General features: G+C 41.1%; 1 protein-coding gene across 6 annotated transcripts in view; it reads right to left on the reverse strand.

Annotated features, from left to right (window-relative positions):
• Window positions 1–20,497, reverse strand: part of usp34 (ubiquitin specific peptidase 34) — a 217,205-nt gene that overhangs the window by 168,882 nt on the left and 27,826 nt on the right. For all 6 annotated transcript variants that reach the window (XM_055639914.1, XM_055639913.1, XM_055639912.1 and 3 more), the window contains exons 2-5: window positions 16,016–16,103; window positions 14,619–15,042; window positions 12,034–12,084; window positions 8,874–9,023 (exon numbers count right to left, since the gene is read on the reverse strand). In XM_055639914.1, the coding sequence (XP_055495889.1) occupies window positions 8,874–9,023; window positions 12,034–12,084; window positions 14,619–15,042; window positions 16,016–16,103 (713 nt within the window). The remainder of the gene's footprint in view (window positions 1–8,873; window positions 9,024–12,033; window positions 12,085–14,618; window positions 15,043–16,015; window positions 16,104–20,497) is intronic.

Here is a 20,497-nt window from a genome sequence, read left to right on the forward strand (position 1 = left end):
ATCTCTCTGTAATTTGCTCCGTTCATCTTTCCCTCGATTCTGTCTAGTCTCCCAGTTCCTGCCGCTGAAAAACATCCCGAGAGCATGATGCTGCCACCACCATGCTTCACCGTAGGTATGGTATTGGCCAGGTGATGAGTGGTGCCTGGTTTCCTCCAGACGTGACGCATGGCATTCTGGCCAAAGAGTTCAATCTTGGTTTCATCAGACCAGAGAATCTTGTTTCTCATGCCTTTTGGCAAACTACAAGTGGGCTGTCATTTGCCTTTTACTGATTGGCTTCCGTCTGGCCACTCTACCATAAAGGCCTGATTGGTGGAGTTCTGCAGATATAGTTGTCCTTCTGGAAGGTTCTCCCATCTCCACAAAGGAACTCTGGAGCTCTGTCAGAGTGACCATCGGGTTCTTGGTCACCTCCCTGACCAAGGCCCTTCTCCCCCGATTGCTCAGTTTGGCCGGCGGCCAGCTCTATGAAGAGTCCTGGTGGTTCCAAAGTTCTTCCATTTAAGAATGACGGAGGACACTGCTCTTCGGGACCTGCAATGCTGCAGAAATTGTTTTATACCCTACTCCAGATCTGTGTCTCAACACAATCGGATGTCTACGGACAATTCCTTTGTCTTCATGTCTTGATTTTTGCTCTGACATGCACTGTCAACCGTGGGACCTTATATAGAAAGGTGTGTGTCTTTCAAAATCATGTCCAATTAATTTAATTTACCACTGGTGGACTCCAATCAAGTTGTAGAAACATCTCAAGGATAATCAATGGAAACACGATGAACCTAACTCAATTTTGAGTGTCATTGCAAAGGGTCTAAATACTTATGTAGATGTGATATTGGACAAGGGGATGGGGACTGGACTTTGTGCCTTCCCCCCATGGGGGAGATGTTTTTGTGTTTTGGTGTTGAATTTCTTCTCGAATGCTATGTTGTATTTTTATTAGTGTGCTGCAAGGACATCTGAATTTCCCCTGAATAAAGGGATTAATAAAGTCTAATCTAATCTAATATTTCAGTTATTTATAATTAATTACTTTGTAAAAATTTCTAAATACCCGTTTTCACTTCTTCATTCTGGGGTATTGTGTGTAGATTTTGAATTAATCCATCTTAAAATAAGTTTGTAACGTAATAAAATGTGGAAAAGGTGAAGGGGTCTGAATACTTTCTGAATCCACTATAGTGGGACAATGGCATAATAGGTACGGACAAGATGGCCTGAAAGGGCATATTTCTGTGTTGCACGAATTACAAAAAAACATAAAATCATGGAGTAATTGTGGTTTGCAGAGCGGGAAGACATATAGAAGACATACGGGAAAAAGAATGTGCTGTTTCTCAAGCTTATGTTGGCCTCTTTGTTACAGTGCAGTACGCCACACACCAATAGGCGCAGAAGGCAACTCTGAACTGCCTCTTGCCCACACTTTATTTCTCTGACCCTTCTGTCTGTGCCTACGCCACTGTTACAGTACCTCCTCCTCCGTCACGGCACGTTGCAGCCATCTTAACTTAATATTGAATTCGACAAGAGTTAACTTGATTTTTCTAGCTGTAGCAGTCGTTCATCTGTAATTTTGTATTTCTCCCCTATTTTTCCTGCCTAATCTGCCAGGTATGACTTCCTGAACTGCTTTTTGCAACTCGTAGATTCTATCAGCTACATTTACATTCTCCAACTGCTCCAGTTCACTCATTGACCAGAGAATATTGTGTACAGCTGATCCTCAAGTTCACCCCAGTTTTACAGTGTCAGAGACATTGCCTCCCCTGTGCTCCATCCAGCTTTACAAGCTCCCTTTGTCTCCTTCACAGTTCTGTAGAGGAGACTTTGCCTTAAATGTTAACTCTGGTTCTCTTCCCACTGATGTAGCCTACTTTACAAATTGTTTCCAGCATTTTTTTTTTTTTTTTTAAAGATTTCCAGCATCTGCAATTTATTTTGACTCATAATTGTAAAACAGACTGCTACCATTTATCCCGAATTAAGTACTGAAAAACCTGCTGACTGAGCTCTGTCAATTTCCTAGCAGCACTCGCGCGTTAGTAGAAATTCCAAACACTAATTCTGGGAAATATGCCAATGAACTAGTCACAAAATACATACTCATGTACTTGAAAGGAGAAGGGGGAAGCATAGAGTTATCCAACTTTTAATCGTTTCAATGATTCAATTATTCAAATTTTACAAAAAACTCTTCAATTTATTTTAAAGAATTTGAGTGTTATCTTAATGTCTTGGGTAGCTTTCTAGCTGTCAAAACTTTCTCCACCCACACACCCATCTGTGGGCAGTACTTGGTGTGGACAATCCATTTGACAGTATAAGTTACTATTTTGGTCTAGGCAGCGAGTTAACACAATGGAATACACAAAACTCTTCACGTCATCAGCAAGTACATGCAACTCATCGCAAACAAGAAGTTATGGCCTCTTTTTTCCGGGTCATTCCCTGATTTGGCTACTTCTGGCAATATTGTTTTTCTCTGCTGATCCTTATTTATCTTTAAGATGGTTTGTATTAGGGGCTTTTCTTGAAATACTGCAGTCAGTGAAGTGTAGATGATCTAAAATGGTGTTAGAGGATTTGTTCCAGGATTTTAAAAGAAGGTAATCATAAGTGGTTAGAATGAATTTATCCATTGCAAGTCCATTGAAATCCATTGAAATTCAGTCCCTTGCAAGAGGTGACATTGAAACAGGAGATGTGGAGTCAGTATGGATCGAACGAAGGAATTGTAAGGAACTTATGGAACTTATCTACAGGCCCCCCAAAAGTAGTCTGGATATAGAGTGCAAGTTGAACCAGGAGTTAAAATTGGCATGTCGTAAAGGTAATGCTACAGTTGTTATGGGAGATTTCAACATGCAGGTAGACTGGGAAAAAAAAGGGAGTTTGTGGAGTGCCTCCGTGATGGATTCTGAGGGCAGCTTGTATTGGAGCCTACCAGGGAGAAGGCAATGAGAAGGCAATTCTGGATTTAGTGTTATGTAATGAACCGGATTTGATAAAGGAACTTAAGGTTATGGAGCCATTTGGAGGAAGTGACCATAATATGGCCGTTTAATCTACAATTGGAGAGGGAGAAGGGTAAATCGGAGGTGTCGGTGTTACAGTTGAATAAAGGGGACTATGGAGCCATGAGGGAGGAGCTGGCCAAAGTTGACTGGAAAGATACTCTAGCAGGGATGACAGTGGAACAACAATAGCAGGTATTTCTGGGAACAATACAGAAGGTGCAGGATCACTTCATTCCAAACAGGAATAAAGATTCCAAGGGGAGTAAGGGGCGACCGTGGCTGACAAGGGATGTCAGGGACAGTATAAAAATAAAAGTGAAGTACAACGTAGCAAAGATGAGCGGGAAGCAAAAGGATTGGGTAATGATTAAAGAGCGACAGAAGATAACTACAAAGGCAATACGGGGAGAAAAGATGACGTATGAAGATAAGCTAGCCAAGAATATAAAGGAGGATAGTAAAAGCTCCTTTAGGTATGCGAAGAGGAAAAAAATTAGTCAAGACCAAAGTTGGACCCTTGAAGACTGAAAAAGGTGAATTTCTTATGAGGAACAAGGAAATTGCAGATGAGTTGAACAGGTACTTTGGATCCGTCTTCACTAAGGAGGACACAAACAATCATCCTGATATACTAGTGGCCAGAGGATCTGGGGTGACAGAGGAACTGAAGGAATCCACATTAGGCAGGAAATGGTGCTGGGTAGACTGATGGAACTGAAGTCTGATAAATCCCCAGGGCCTGATGGTCTGCATCTCAGGGTACCTAAGGAAGTGGCTCTAGAAATCGAGGACGCATTGGTGATCATTTTCCAATGTTCAGGATCAGTTCCTGTGGATTGGAGGGTAGCTAATGTTATCCCACTTTTTAAGAAAAGCGGGCGAGAGAAAACGGGGAATTATAGACCCGTTAGCCTGACATCGGTGGTGGGGAAGATGCTGGAGTCAATTATGAAAGATGAAATAGTGGCACATTTGGATAGCAGTAACAGGATCGGTCCTAGTCAACATGGATGTAGCGTACCTGGACTATCAGAAAGCATTTGATAAGGTCCCACATCGGAGATTAGTGGGCAAAATTAGGGCACATGGTATTGGGGATAGATTGCTGACATGGATAGAAAATTGGTTGGCAGACAGGAAACAAAGAGCAGGGATTAACGGGTCCCTTTCAGAATAGCAGGCAATGACTAGTGGGGTACCGCAAGATATTTACAATATACATCAATGATTTAGATGAAGGGATTCAAAGTAACATTAGCAAATTTGCAGGTGACACAAAGCTGGGTGGCAGTGTGAACTGTGAGGAGGATGCTATGAGAATGCAGAGTGATTTGGCCAGGTTGGGTGAGGTGGCAGATGCAGTTTAGTGTGGATAAATGTGAGGTTATCCACTTTGGTAACAACAACAGGAAGGCAGATTACTATCTAAATGGTGTCAAGTTGGGGAAAAGGGAAGTACAACGGGATCTGGGGGTCCTTGTTCATCATTCAATGAAATTAAGCATGCAGGTGCAGCAGTCAGTGAAGAAAGCGAATGGCACGTTGGACTTTATAACAAGAGGAGTTGAGTACCGGAGCAAAGAGGTCCTTCTGCAGTTGTATAGGGCCTGAGTGAGACCTCACATGGAGTTTTGTGTGCAGTTTTGGTCCCCTAATTTGAGGAAGGACATTCTTACTATTGAGGGAATGCAGCTTAGGTTTACAAGGTTAATACCCAGGATGGCGGGATTGTCACATGCTAAGAGAATGGAGCAGCTGGGCTTGTATACTCTAGAGTTTAGAAGGATGAGAGGATATCTTATTGAAACATATAAGATTATTAAGGGTTTGGACACGCTAGATGCAGGAAACATGTTCCCGATGCAAGAACAGAGACGAGGAAAAACATTTTCTCACAAAGAGTTGTGAGTGTGGAATTCTCGGTGGAGGCCGTTCTCTGGATACTTTCAAGGGAGAGCTAGATAGGGCTCTTATAGATCGTGGAGCCAGAGGATATGGGGAGAAGGCAGGAACGAGTTACTGATTGGGGATGATCAGCCATGATAACATTGAATGGCGGTGCTGGCTCGAAGGGCCGAATGGTCTTCTCCTGCACCTATTGTCTATCACTAAATATATATTGCAGCAAATATTCTCTTAAATAGAACTGTTATAATACATTTATAATTAGCAGCCTATCTAAGGAGAAAAAGCATTATTATAAATTCAGAATTTTGAAGTTGTATTACACTGGTATGACATTAAACATGAGGAAAATCAGTTGTCCATTGGGATTTAACTGTCAAATTTTCATAGCATTCAAAAGAAATTAGGGCAAGCCCACTACTCAATAAACTTGCTGAACAATCTTACAAAATATCAAGCAAAGCCACACAAAATTAATTTTCAGAAATTGTCAATATCCTGGCTCCAAGTAAATTGGTTTTCTGTTTCTACTGAATATTACAAGAGAACTTTTGTTCCCTTAGCCAACGTGTGAGAAGCGGTTTTAGTGTGGCTGGCATAAAATTGGATCTTACTTCAACCCCTCGAAAATTATCAAGTGCCTATTCTCTTTCCATCTCCTTCAAAGACAATAATTCCAGATCTCAACTATTAAAGCACATCTTCCCTTGTATTTTTTGCCCGAAATGTTAAATCTGTGTACGTTTGCTCTTGAACCATCAACTAATGGGAAATTTTCCTTCATTCACCTTATGCAAGCTAAAAATGATTTTACACACCACAAACAAATCTCCAACTGACCTTTGCTCCAAGCAGAAGAACCCAGCTTCTCCAGTTGAATCTTTAACTTAATTCACTCATTACTCAATCCATTCCAGTTAATCATTTCAGCACCCTCTCTGGAACTTCACTTTGTAAAATATGGCTACCAGATTTGGGCAGTTTTGGAATAACCAAAGTTTGGCATATATTCAACACCTGCACAATGCTGTACTCTATGTCCCTGCTTATGAATCCCAGAATCCTGTAAGTACTATCACATTCAAGGACTTTAGACCATGTACACTCAGATCCCACATTTTCAAATCACACTAGTCTGTAATACTTAATTCTTTCAGAAAATATGCCACATTTCACTCTTCTCTGTAATAAATGGCACATGCCATTTGTCTACTCAGTGAGTCAAACTTTGTATAATAGCTACAAAAATTGATAACCTTCCTTTTTTGCCTAATGTGTTCATCTGCCCTGTCCTCATGTATTTACTCAGTCAATCAATATTCCCTTGTAGTTTCTCCAAACCTTCCTCATAGCCCACGCTGCCATCCAGCTTGGTATCATTAGCAAAACTATTACGTGGCACCAGCACCAACATCACCAATCTCTGCGCACCTTATTAGATACAGCATCGATACCCAAAAATCATCTGTTTAATCCAAACCATTAAAGAAACCCCAATACCTTAAATCCTGTGCAATCTAATTTGATTTATAGTTTTTAATGTGCCACACTTTAATCATATTGTACCTTATACGTGAGACTTCCCCACGCTTATTCTACAGCTTAGTGAAACATGAAACTTCTCCTTTATATATCCATGCTGATCTGGTCCACTTCAATTTTAATAAATGCTAGCAATTTCCCTCCAACCAGTCTGTGGTTTTGAGGGGTTTTTCAGTCATCCCTACATTTTGATAGGAAAGTTTCAAGTAATTTATGTTTCTTTATTTTTTAACTGAGATGTATTTTTAATTGAGCCAAATGAGACTGCAATTGCTGGAATCTGGAGCAAGAAACAATCTGCTGGAGGAAATCAGTGGTGGAGCAGCTTCAGTAGGTAGGAAAGGAGCTGCCCACATTCCAGGTCGAAAACCTGCATCAGGTCTGAGAGACTGCTCTATTCTTGACCACCTGAACCTGTGGAGAATAGTGAGCATTGCTCAGTCCATCAATGACTCATCACTTCTTTTCATCCAGTCCATCTTCACAGCCTATTACAGAAATCTGAAAGTATCATCACCTATCTCTTCTACCCTCTAAGAGAAGATAGTGGAGCTTGAAAGCCCCAAGTCCAGATGAGAAAATCTTCTTCCCCACTGCGATCAGACTACTGAACCAATCGCCTCTTTCCAAACTCAGTTTCCATAGGTGCTGCCACATATTCTTATCTCTACCTTATTTAGTTATTTCGTTTATCACTTTAGTTTTTTTTTTAATACTTTAGATTGCACTACAATATTTTCACCATTCTGTTGCTTTGCAATCAAGGTTGTATTTATTATTGTATCTATCATTACTGTATACTATTTATTGTAACAATAAACAAATCTGAATCAGATTTCCTTCTATCCCACATAGTTCCTCAGCAGATTGTTTGAATTTAGATTAATGTGTACATTTGTGTTTTGAGGTTTAATCTTCTACTTATTAATACTAATTTAAAATTGAAAATAATTAATTTTTTCATAGCTAAGCAGTTTTCATAAAAGTATCAGTTACAGTCAGACATTTAATATATTTTGTGACAATGTCAAATAATTTCTGGGGATCGGACTTGAATTTCCGATGAGAAGGCCCTATGCTCGTGGTCTCAGGGACGAAGATGCCAGGTTCAGAAAGGAGCGCAGTGCAGTTACATCATGACCAGTTCACACAAACAATTTCATTCTAATATGGACACAGGAACTTACAAAGAAAAAAGTTGCTGTGAAGCACACTTAAAGATTCAAAATCTTTAAGTATTGAAAAAAAAGGAAAATAGCAAGTTAAAAGCGTCATAGTAAATATGAGCTTGATTTGTAATTAAGATACATTGATAAACCATAACTTGCTCAGATGAACAGGGAATACAAATAGTTTAAGAAGGAACTGCAGATGCTAGAAAATCGAAGGTACACAAAAAAGCTGGAGAAACTCAGCGGGTGCTTCCGTCTGAAGAAGGGTTTCGGCCCGAAACGTTGCCTATTTCCTTCGCTCCATAGATGCTGCTGCACCCGCTGAGTTTCTCCAGCTTTTTTGTGTACCAGGGAATACAAATAGATTTCCGGAGTAACGCAACAGGTCAGGCAGCATCTTTGGAGAACATGGATAGGTGACAATTCGGGTCAAAATTTTGGGACATTTCCAAAGTTCAGTCTGAAAAAGGGTCCCGACCCAAAATGTCACTTATCGATATACTCCAGAGATGCTGCCTGACCCGCTAAATTACTCCAGCAGTGTCTTTTTTTTTGCAAACCAGCACCTATACTTCCTTGTTTCTACACAAACAGATTTCTAATGGTCTTCAAAATACCTGTTTTATTTAATTGATATTACATCTTCTACAATGCAGCACATTGAGCATTTTGTTCCTATTCGTTTTTTCTCTCTCGATATTAGTACTTCACCTGCTATACAAGTACTTTACACATTCTTTCTTGAATGACCAAAGGAACTTCAAACTACAAGTTACATCACATGAAAATCAATATACTCACACCATTTGATATTACAAGCAGCCAAATCATTAAACAATGCTCATGAATTACAAAAAGTAACATAAACAAATAATTAGGCTTTAAATACGGGTTACATAAAAGTAACCATAAAAGAGACCCATCTTTGATTGCCTTTCTGCTGCATCTACATTGCAGCAACAACATTTTGATCAATTTTGTAAAAGGAACATAATTACTTTATCTTAGATTCTTAAATGTGTCTTAACCAGTTTCATTAAAAAAATATTAATACTTCTTTACTCTTGCACTGTATGTGCTGGCCATAAAAACACAAAGTAGCCATTTTCAAGAGCCTATCTACATGCCGATTCATTAATCTGTGAGGGAGAGCAACAGTTTAATAGAATTTATTCTCAAATCCATTAGGTGGTTAATAGAATTCAAAGTAAAAATATGTACAACTTACATTGGATACTACTGTGATAAATGCATGTGCTATTGGAAAAGGAAGAGTTTCTGGAGTTCCATATTCAAAACAATCTTTCATAAGCGAAAGGCCATTTTTTCCACAAAAGAGGCAGACATAGCGAAGCAAGTGCAAAGGTACTTCTACATCCTAAACAAATAAGAAACAAGGATAATTAGACTTGAAACAAATAACAAAAAAATTAAGTAATTTACAAAGGTTTTCATATCAAAAATCTAACTGATCTAATTTAAATTTCATTTTGTAGATTTTATATAAAGCTCAGAAAATTAGATTGCAACAAAAGGCAGACAGAACCACTACTTCACAAGTTGACAATTACAATATTTTTCAGCGAGATTTCCAGGATACATGAAAAATTACAATTTGTAAAATCCCCACAGATAATGCAAATTATATTTAACAATGTTGCCACATCAAATCTTCTTACAGAATATTTCTGCAAACAACCTTACGAGTATACACTCAATAACTGAATTTTGTTTGCAGATGATTAAAGAACCGAAACTTTAGGTCTAATAAAAAAGTCACATCAAAACCTCAACCTATTTTTAATCACAAATGGTGCTTAGTACAGGTGCACAACCTTTTATCCAAAGTTCCAAATAACGAAAAGCCCCGAATAGCGGACATTTTTTCAGTCCTTGAAGAAAGGTCCTTGAAGACGTTCACCGAGGGCGGCCCGCAGAGGTGACAGCAGAACCTCCGGTCGGTCCTCGAAGAAAGGGGAACTAAATCCCCATTCATAAAAGAGAAGGTGAGGGTATATTGCGCGGGAGGGTTAATAATTGACAATCTGCTGCTGCCTGCCCGCTGAGTTAAAAAGTTCCCACGGTAGACACGATACACAGTGTATCGTGAGCCTTGCGTGAGAACTTTTTAAATTCAGCGGGCAGGCAGCAGCAGATTGTCGCTCCCTTCAGTTTCTCCCCACCTACACCCCTCTGCTTCCTGGCCATGTGTGTGACCCCTTCCCTCCCCTCTCCAGCTTCCCGCCCATTGCACCGGCGCGGGGGCTTTGCACTGTCTTCACGTCGGCGATGCCAGCAGGTCAGTGCCAGTCACCGGAGACGTCAGGACCAACGGGACACCGACCCCCAGGCCCACTGCAAGCACGGAGAACCCAGAGACCCACAGCCAGCAGCAGTCCAGCCCCGTTCCAACTCCAGAGGAACACGCTCCCCGTAGGGACAGAAGCTGATGGTGTGCAAGGTACGTCTTGGTCTTGGGGTTGAGGATGAGGCGGTGCAGCTCGGGCTGTGACGTCTCCGACCACCCCCTTGTACAGGAGCTGAGACTGGGAACTGTGGGGTTGTTTGCAGTTGCAGAGGGAGGGGGCAAGGGCGGTACAGTTCCCAGTCTCAGCTCCAGTCCAAGGGGGTGGCCGGAGACATCAGGACCAACGGGACAGCTCCAGGAGATCCCAGAGACTCACAGCCAGCAGCAACTCTAGCCCAGCCCCGCTCCAACTCCAGAGGAACCCGGGTTGCGGATGAGGGGGCGCAGCTCGGGCTGTGGGCGAACTGCCACTTGTCGCTGTAGCGGCGCATCGGGGAGCGGGTTCCTGTTGGTCCTGACGTCTCCGGCCACCCCCCTGGACAGGAGCTGAGAGACGTCAGGACCACCAGAAGCCGCTCCCCGATGGGCCGCTACAGCGACAAGTGGCAGTTCGCCCACAGTCGAGCTGCGCCCCCTCATCGGGACACCGACCCCCAGGCCCACTGCAAGCACGGAGATCCCAGATCAGCAACTCCAGCCCAGCCCCGCTCCAACTCCAGAGGAACACGCTCCCCGTAGTGGCAGAAGCTGATGGTGTGCAAGGTACGTCTTGTTCTTGGGGTAGCGCAGCTCGGGCTGTGGGCAAACTGACACTTGTCGCCGTAGCGGCCCATCGGGGAGCGGATTCCTCTGGAGTTGGAGGGACAGGGAGACACAGCGGCTTTTGAGAATGGTGGGCAATCACTTCCAAAGTTCTGCCCACACAGTCAGTACGCCTCTCCTACACTTGTCTCCCGCACTAAGATCATCTCGCAGAGAATGATCCCAGCCTAACCCTCACTATTCTCTCCTATTCTGCAAGAAAAAACTACATTGAAGACTCAAACTCGCGATCGAGTAACTGCCGGGATCTAGGCGCAAACTCGCGGATATGAGCCAAGCACTCTACCACTGAGCCAGCCGATAAAATCTGCGCTAAAAATCTTCCATTCCGAAAGCCGAAAAATTCTGAATTACGAAAAGTGTCTGGTCCCAAGGCTTTCGGATAAAAGGTTGTGCACCTGTATTTCAAATATTTCCAAGACATCTGATTTTTACATTCCGGTTTCCAGAATAAAACTGTTTTTAAGCTTCTATTCAAGTGTAACACAAAGATCATAAATAGCACAAAATTACTTCATGTGGATTATTATATTAGAATGTCCATTTTAGGAATTACTATCTGATTGGAAAAAAAATATATAACAATATTTTATGCGGATGATGCACAAGATGAAAAGATCCAAATATGAAGATACACCAAAATACACTAAGCAGCAGAAGGTAAAAAGGGTGTTCTGATCAAAGTTTAAGAAAAATATCTAGAATATATTGGAATACTTTTTCCACATAATATATTGATTCATGGACCAATGAAATGTAAAAGTACTGTTAACAAAGAGCCAAAGATAGGCAATTATTTGAGAAATAAAAGGGCTTTGATGCAAGGTCACTTAACTCAGAACTAAATACAAGCTGTCATGCTTAATTTAGCCAATAAGTGGGCCAAGTGACCCATTAATCAAAACTGAAACAAATCATGCCCCACGAATCTTTGTATTCCACAAAGATGTAGCGCGAGGACATGTACAGATACAAAATAACAAGTTGATGAAAATCACAAGCAAGTTGGGTTGTGGAGTGTTCATATATTATTGCATCTTAAGCTTAATATCCAGACATTACAGACATTACAATGACGATTCATTTTATTTGCAGGATAGAAAATTGACTAAAATGTCCAAATTATACACTTCTATATTTATGCTATTGTCAAAGTTTGCAAGACTTGCTCATCTTACACAAATTTTTCATAATGTTACATATTAGTAGCGTAAAAATGAATCAAAATACCATAAAATTTATGAAAATTGTTACTTACATTCATATCACAAAACGCCCCTAATAAGTTGCTTTCATGAGCTGAAATGTCCTAATTTAAAGAAAGGTTAGTATAGATTTTAAATGTGAAAGTTTGAAATAAGATTACACGATTTTAGGCAACGGTAGATAGGAACTACAAAGCCAGCCCTATCAATATTAGATAAAAATAAACATTCAGATTAAAAACCAATTGTTCCTTGACAAATTGTAAAATAATTTACCCTTTATCAATTTAAACTTTGTCAGGTGACCAACAGTACAAGCCCAATTAAGGTAAATATATATGCAATCCAGACTGAGACCTCAATGCTGCAGTAAAAATATTAAAAAGGTCTGTCTCTGCCTAAATAAATGGAGTTAAAAAGTCCAACATACTGTTCAGGAGCAGAACGATTCCAGTATCTTATGCAATATTTATCTATCAACTAACACCACTTACACCCTTATAGCATCGTTAACATAGTAAAGTGCCGTGAGCCATTCAATAGGAGAGAAACCAGAGGGGTGCAACGTGGGATATTAGGGCAACCAGGATAGGTTTAAGCAGTATCTCGAAAGCAGAGTGAACAGAGGCCAGGATCAGAGAAACAAATCCAAAATTTACTCCACAATGAGCTCGCAGCCACCAAAGAGGGACGATTACCTGGAAAGCACAAGAGGGCAAAACTGGAGCAGCACAAAGATCCAAGGGTGTTAAATGGCTGGAAAAGGTTACAGAAATAGGAAGGCCTTGAAGAGTCGGAAACAATTATTAAAATTACGGCATTACCAGTCAGCAAAATGCCAACATATATCAACCAGCATTCGAGGGCAAGTTAAGATTCCGGCAGTACATTTTCCAAGGAGCTAAATCTTATGGGCAGTGCAAGATGAGTTGAAGCTAGCCAGGAGAGCAAAGGAATAGTCAATTCTGGAGCCAAAAGGATATGGATATAGGATTTAGCATTAAACTGATTGAAAGTGAGTGAGGAATACAAGGTCAGAAACTCAATTCAGATGTAAACTTTTTGATTGATCAGCTAGAGAAAAGGGATATGGCATAGACCAAAGACAACTGCACTTCCCAATGTGTAATAAGGAACTGCTGATGCCGGTTTAAACCGAAGATAGACACAAAAAGCTGGAGTAACTCAGCAGGACAGGCAGCATTTCTGGAGAGAAGGAATGGGTGACGTTTTGGATCGAGACCCTTCTTCCGACTGGTTAGGGATAAGGGAAACGAGAGATATAGACGGTGATGTGGAGATAAAGAACAACGAATGAAAGATATGCAAAAAAGTAACAATGATAAAAGAAACTGGCTGTTTGTAGGGTGAAAATTAGACTAGTGTGACTTAGGTGGGGAAGGGATAGAGAGGGAATGCCGGGGCTACCTGAAGTGAGGGAGATCATTATTCATACCACTGGGCTGTCAGCTGCCCAAGCGAAATATGAGATGCTGTACCTCTAATTTGCATTTAGCCTCACTGACAATGGAGGAGACCGAGGACAGAAAGGTCTGTATAGGACTTCCCAATGGTCAGAATAAAAATTTCCAACAATGAATGTCAATTAGTTTTTAATTCGCTGTTGTTTGCGCAGCCTTGTGGTGCACAGATTACCAACAGTAACTAATCGTGAAAAGCATTTAATTAGTTGAAAAGTGATTTTGTGCTGTTTTTATGGGATTTTTTCACATTCTTTATAGCTATCTACCATTTTGGGCTATCTACCACTTTGCAAGACCAATTATGATTTATTTGCTTGTAAACCTTAAAATGATATCTTTAATTGCTGCATCTTCATTTGATGTTATGAAGTGTCAAGTAAATTTTCCATCAAACTAAATCTGCATTTGTTTTACTTATTTCATTTGAAATCTGAATTATATTTAGATACTGCTCATGACAGTAGCAAAATAAATTGCAAAAAAGATAACACGATATCTACATTTTCTTGAAACGGACATTTCTCACTTTTCAAAGCAGTTACCCATATCAATAGAGAAGTCATTAGTAGCACTGTCAAATCTTGACATTTATAGCTCACTTGTGCAAATATCATACTTTAAAGATTTATTATTTATATGCTGGATGTGCAAAAATTAAAATGGCATTCAGGAATGTAAACCATTTAACTGCTGTTCTCTTCTCCAACAACACTCCAAACATATTCAATTTATTGCAGATATGTCACCTACAGGATAAACACTAAGCGGTCAAATAGGAGCTTGTTCTGTTGATTATTTTCCATTAACAAAGCAACAATTTCAATTCTATTTACACGAGTAATCAAAGATATAACTAATAGCTTGTATCTTTAAGAAGTAAAAGCTATTGTACAGATCCAATCCTTCAAAGTAAACACAGAAATACCGCAAAGAAGCCCGAGCTATTTTCCAAATGGCCTGAAGCAATTTATCACACCGTTTTTTCTTCCCGGACATTTCAAGTTGTATATATATAAACAATTTTGGGCAGGTAAAAACCTCAAAATATACATAACGCACAGATTTGCATTTTTTGCAAAGCAATAGAAACTTGGTAAAAACTCAATAAGTGAATTACATATATCAACTGTTACAGCTCAAAAAATACATTATACCTCTATAGTAGCATGTGTGTTATGTTTGTAGGCAGTATATAAAGGAAACTGAATTTGAAATATCTTTGCCACACATAACAACAACTTTTCTTTTTCTTCTGTATTCCACGTGCTAAATGGATCAGTGCTCCGTGCAGAAACCTCCTCAGTTCTCCCACATGTTCTATTATTTGCCTTTTTCTCCACAAAATCATTTAATTTTCGACCAATATCATCTTCATTTTTATTACACTCTCCTTCCCGATTAATCTGTTCATGGTTTTGCTGATTCAGGTCCTGCCATGAAGAATCATCACTAGTGCAAATTTTACACAACTGGTCTTGGAGAGCCTGGATTTGGGCAGTCACCATATTGATAAGGGCATAAACCACCTGGTTGAAGATTTCCAGGTGCTTGTATTCCTTGAAGCAACAAAGGCATTGCCTATATATCAAAAAAGAGAAACATGTTATGAACAGCTCAGTGTTAAACACAAAAAATAACTAAACTTTCATGAAAGCTAACAGATTCTGTATTTACAAATGTATCTATTATATAGCGGAGAAAAAATAATATTATGATGTAATGAATATAATTGTTGGCCCTAAAATGTAATTTGCAAAAATTCCTGGAATCTCCAAAATATTTATTTTGGAAATAATTGAATTCAGGTATATACACCAATACTTCTGTCATGCAAGACGGATCCGTGAGTTGTGTCTGAAGTTAGGACATTATTACAGCATGTGACAATGACATTTCATGCAAGTCTGACATCAGTCTAGAATGTAAAGATGAACTGACAGCAAGATAAAGACAAATGTTTTATTAACAAAAGATAAACTATTTTACATTTAAATAGGCAATGCATGGAAGAATACAATATTAATTCAGTCGAATAGGATTAGTGTAAAAGGGCGACAAGGTCAATGTGGACATGGTGGATCAAAATGCCCAATTTTGTGCTCTATGACTTATAAAACATATAAACCTCAACATAAACTAGACAAACGATGAATTGATTTTTAAAAATTTTAATCTAAAATTACACAAAATTAAAGCACTCTTTATAGACATGTAGGTTTGTTCATATATTCAAAGAAAAGATCCTGATGGTAGTGTTGAATTACACAATGGATTATAATGTTATGTTGCAATTGAAATCAGCACCAGTCTCGTTGAACCCGTTTTACTCAGCCGTAATACCAAGCAACAATTTAATGTAGAATATCAATAATATAAAAGCCACTCTAGTTATCAAAAAAAGGAATATAGGAAATAATGTCAAATATTTCAATTTTTCTCATGACTTTAAATGACTCAAAATAAATTATTGGCAATTAAACAATCATGCTTTTATGGGAATATAAAGTGACAGTCTATTCATGCACACACCATAAATAAAAAGTAAACAAACCTCTGTGTCCAAGAGTTAATGTAATTAAATATTTTGAGAGCATGTTCCTTTTTAAGCTGCAGTCCTTCATTATTTTCTGTTTCAGAAACTGTTGATAGAACAATAAAATTAGTCAATTTCAAAAAGAACAAAAATAGGCATTTGAGGCCTAATATTGAAACTTCATGTTTCAATTACAATCGTAGTTATGCAGCACAGAAACAGGATCTCCGACCCAATATTTGGCCATGCCAAACAAGATGCCTACCCATGATCATCCAATTTCCCTCCATTTGGCCCACATATTTCAAAACTCTTCCTATCCTGTCTAAATGCTTTTTTATTGTTGTAATTGTATCAGCCACTTCTTGGAATTGTTCCATGTACCACCATCTTTTCTATGCCAAATTTCAGATCTCCTTTAAATCTTTCTCCTCTCATCTAATGCCTATGCTCTCTACTTTTAACTCCCCATCCTGGGGAAATGGCTGCAACTATCTTTCCTATCTATGCCCCTCGTGATTTTATAATCATCTAAGGTCACCCCTCAGCCTTTTTCCATTCCAAGTGGGAACAGTCCAATCCAATCCCTTCATAACTGAAGCCGCCGAATCCAGGCAACTTCCTTATGAATCTTTTCAGCACCAACTCTAACTTAATCACATCCTTTTTGTAACGAGGCCACCCGAACTGCACTCAATCCTTCAAGTGCCGTCTAATCAACAATTTTTGTAAGCATAACATGACCCCATCCCCCAATTCTTATTCTCTATGTCATTACCCATGAAGGAAAACATGCCATATATATTCTTCACTACCCAGGCTATGTGTGTCACAGTATTCAATGAACTAGGTACGCGTCCCATGGTCTCAATAATACTCCCGAGGACCCTGCCATTCACCATGTATATCATGTCCTAGATTCATTTCGAAAATGCAAATTTTTGCACTTCTATTCCAGCTACCATTCTTAGCCTAGTTAATCAATATCCAGTTGTAACCTTCAACAACCTTCTACACTGTCCACTATTTTGGTGTCATTCGCAAACATACATTCTCATCCAGATCGTTAATAAACATGACAAACAGCAGCTTGACATCAATATGAAAAACAACTCTCCCCAACACCCTGTGGCTCGTACAAATAAACCAATTTTGCATTCAATTGGCTAGCTCACCCCCGAACCCGTACATTGTAAATTTTAGGGCCATCAGGGATATTGTCAAAGATCTTGAAAAAGTCCATATAGCAATGTCTACTGCTATGGCCCAGTTAATCCTCATGTGCACTTCTTCAAACACCACTGATAGATTTGTGAAGCATGGCTTTCCACGCGTCATGCTGAAAACCCTGACCAGTCTTAGTCTTTCCTATTATCATTACATTCTTTCCATCTCCCTTGCAAATACATCTCAAGGCACTCGCTTAACTTTTTTTCCCTGTTGCCAGCCGGGCAACCTTGGTAGCTTTTTCGGTTGCCAAATGACAGTTTAAGTGGTCATTTAAGACGGCTGGCATGACCTGTGCGATAATGTGCTCGGACGAAGTGCGTAGTTACCAGTTGGAATTATGCTCAATGAAGCATTCACATATTATTTCTGCTTCAAGTCATAAACTAAACATATTCACCAATCAAGACATGATATATACCACAATGACATGTAGCAAAATTATAATACAGTATCTCAACTCTTTTTACACATTGCAATTAATACAATTTTTATTATTTCTTTCCACTTCCAAACAAAAATGTGGTTGGATTATGCAGCGTATGATCAACGTGTCAATAAATCCTGGACCATGATAATATATATGCTTAACCATGCACACTACAGATTGATGCAAACATGCTTTCTGTGAAGGGCTGAAAATTATCATGACATGGCCATAGCATGGGTCGAATTAAAACATATTTGATTGTATTCCGTTATCAAACATGGTCAATGTTCGCACTGAAGACTTGGGCTTGGGGGCACAGCTCCCGTCTGACTCCCGACGCCTCTGGCCACCCTTGGGCATGGGGGGGGGGGGGGGGGGGGGGCTCTCAGGTGGGGACCTCTCAAAATGGGGGGGGGGCGTGTCCCACCTGCCCCCCCCCCCCCCCCACCGGGATTTCCGCCCCTGGTCCCTGTCCATCACCAAGTGCTGCTGCCAAAGGGGGATGCAGTTGGGATCTCCTCGCCACCGCCTCCCCTCCTCCGCCAATCAACAGGAAGATCCAGGGCCGAGTGGTGCAGACGCTTCAGACGGCGGAAGGGGGCCTCCCCCTGCCTCCCGGTCTCGGCGTGCGAGAGGGTTTGTTTTGAAAGCGCCGTTGGCGGAGTGGCAAGCAGCGGCCGTTATCAGGCCGGGCGGGGGTGCGGGAGGAGGAGGAGATGGGGCCGCTGCTGCTGTGCAGGGCCCGTCATTCGCTCCGACCCTCCGTCACGCCACACTTAGCATCTTTCCCACGCATTACAGCCGTTGCCGACACAAAACGCCACGCTCCTTTTCTCCAGAGACGCTGCCTGACCCGCGGAGTTACTCCAGTTTTTTGTGTCTATCTTCAGTATAAACCAGTAACTGCGTGCCAAGCCAGGCAAAATGACTCGCCGTTTAGGTTGCCCGGCGGCAATTTGGGTGGTCAGTGGCACCCGGGCAACCGCTAATTTCGAGCCCTGATCTCCACATCAACCATTTCATCCAGCAGCAAGTTCCACATTCTCACTGCTCATGGAGCACTTGAATATTGGAGAGTTTTTTTCATTACGTTACATATTAACCCTCCACCTGTTCACTAGGAATTACATTTTATATATATTTTCTTCACATTACAAGATACATAAATAGGCAGTTCAGCCAGTCGCAATTCAGATAAAAACAGAAAGAGTCAGTAAAGAGACGAACAATACACAGTGGTCCAATCACTGGCCAAGGTGAGATGCATGCAAGTTGATGGAAGGAAGTAAAATACTGAGGTACTACCGACAATCTTTCAATCCAATCAGCAAAGATAATGAAAGCTTTCAGGAACAATCTGAGAGGAAAATATTCTCATCTTGGTGTAAAATGAGCTGATAAAAAAGGACCAGATCGTTTGTCAAGACCAAACCGAATCTCATTACCCCAATTTCAACTTTTAATGCAATAACCCAAGGAAATTGAGATCAATGTAACTGATAAGTACATGAACACAGGAAATCATTAATATTTTTTTTCATTAATCATTTGACCACTAGACTAAGTGGGTCCCATTGGGTCCCAGTCACACGGGAGGCCTGGTCCCCCAACGCAACCCGTTCCCCCTAGGCAATATTCCACCGCTCATCTACAGTCCCTAACTGCTTGGGGTGTTAGGGGTGCTTGGGGTGTTAGGGGTGTTAGGGGTGTGTGGGGTGGGAGGGGAGGTGTGTATGTGGGCGGGAGGGCACTAAAATTGAGTAAAGGCTTCTGGGCTGCTAGGCCATTTGGTCAATGTAAATGTGCCTTCTGCAGAAATGGGACAAGCTGCAGAATGGTGCCAGTTTGTCTAGAGCTTAGATAAGAGCTGCAGGATGAGAATGAGACATCTGCTGATCCTGACAATTAGGTGCAAATTGCATGGAATGGATTGGATTAATGCAAACCAGACATACACATTGTATATAATGTTGCAAAGCTTTACTTTGCTAGATGTTGATTGGATTAAGTATTGAGCCTTGTCTGGGTTTCTTGAATATCTGGGCAAATGTTGCTAATGTTTGCTTCCTTTCAGAAGCTCTGTTTGAATACATTGTATTAGTTAGTATATTATTGGGTAAGGGAAATGTCTATCATGTACTGGGTTAATCAATACTGTTACTGGACTGTAAAGAGAGCACCCCCGTGTGGTTCGGCCCCTCAAGGTTCGGGGACCTACAAAAAGCCGTTCCCACGAGGTCCTGTGTTGATCTTCTGGGAGAACATTTAGGACTGCGTGACCTTCTGGAGTGTCTCTGCTTGAATGAGGCTAAAGAGGGCTTGGCCAGGCAGATACGAGGATCGAACCTGCAGTGGTTCGGTATAGTAGTGCGAACTGTAATTGGGTTTTTCCAAAATAAAGTTTAGATGTACAAGTGCTTGACTCAGTGATTTTTGACTGAAACTAGACTGAGGGAAGTTTCGAATGAGCTATTTACACAGGGGGAGGGGGGGATGATGGGAGAGGGAGGAGGGATTTTGGGAGGGGGGGTGTGGGGGGGGGGGGGTGTGTGGGGGCGGATGTGTGGGCGGGGGGGGATTGTAGGGGAAGGGGTGTGTGTGGGTGGGGGGTGTTGTGGGGGGGGAGGGATGTGTAGGCAAGGGGGGTTTGTGGGGGAGGGGGGTGTGTGTGGGAGGGGGGTGTGTGTGGGCGGCGGGAGGGGTTGTGGGGGAAGGGGGTGGTGTGAGGTGGGGGTGGGGAGTGTGTGGGGGTGGTGGTGGGTTGTGGGGGGGAGGGGGGGTGTGGGGGAGTGGTGTGTCTGTGTGGGGGGGGTGTAGGGGAGGGAGCTCGGAGAAAAGATGGC

This window comes from Leucoraja erinacea, chromosome 8 (assembly GCF_028641065.1).
Source record: "Leucoraja erinacea ecotype New England chromosome 8, Leri_hhj_1, whole genome shotgun sequence".
NCBI classification, from domain to species: domain Eukaryota; kingdom Metazoa; phylum Chordata; class Chondrichthyes; order Rajiformes; family Rajidae; genus Leucoraja; species Leucoraja erinaceus.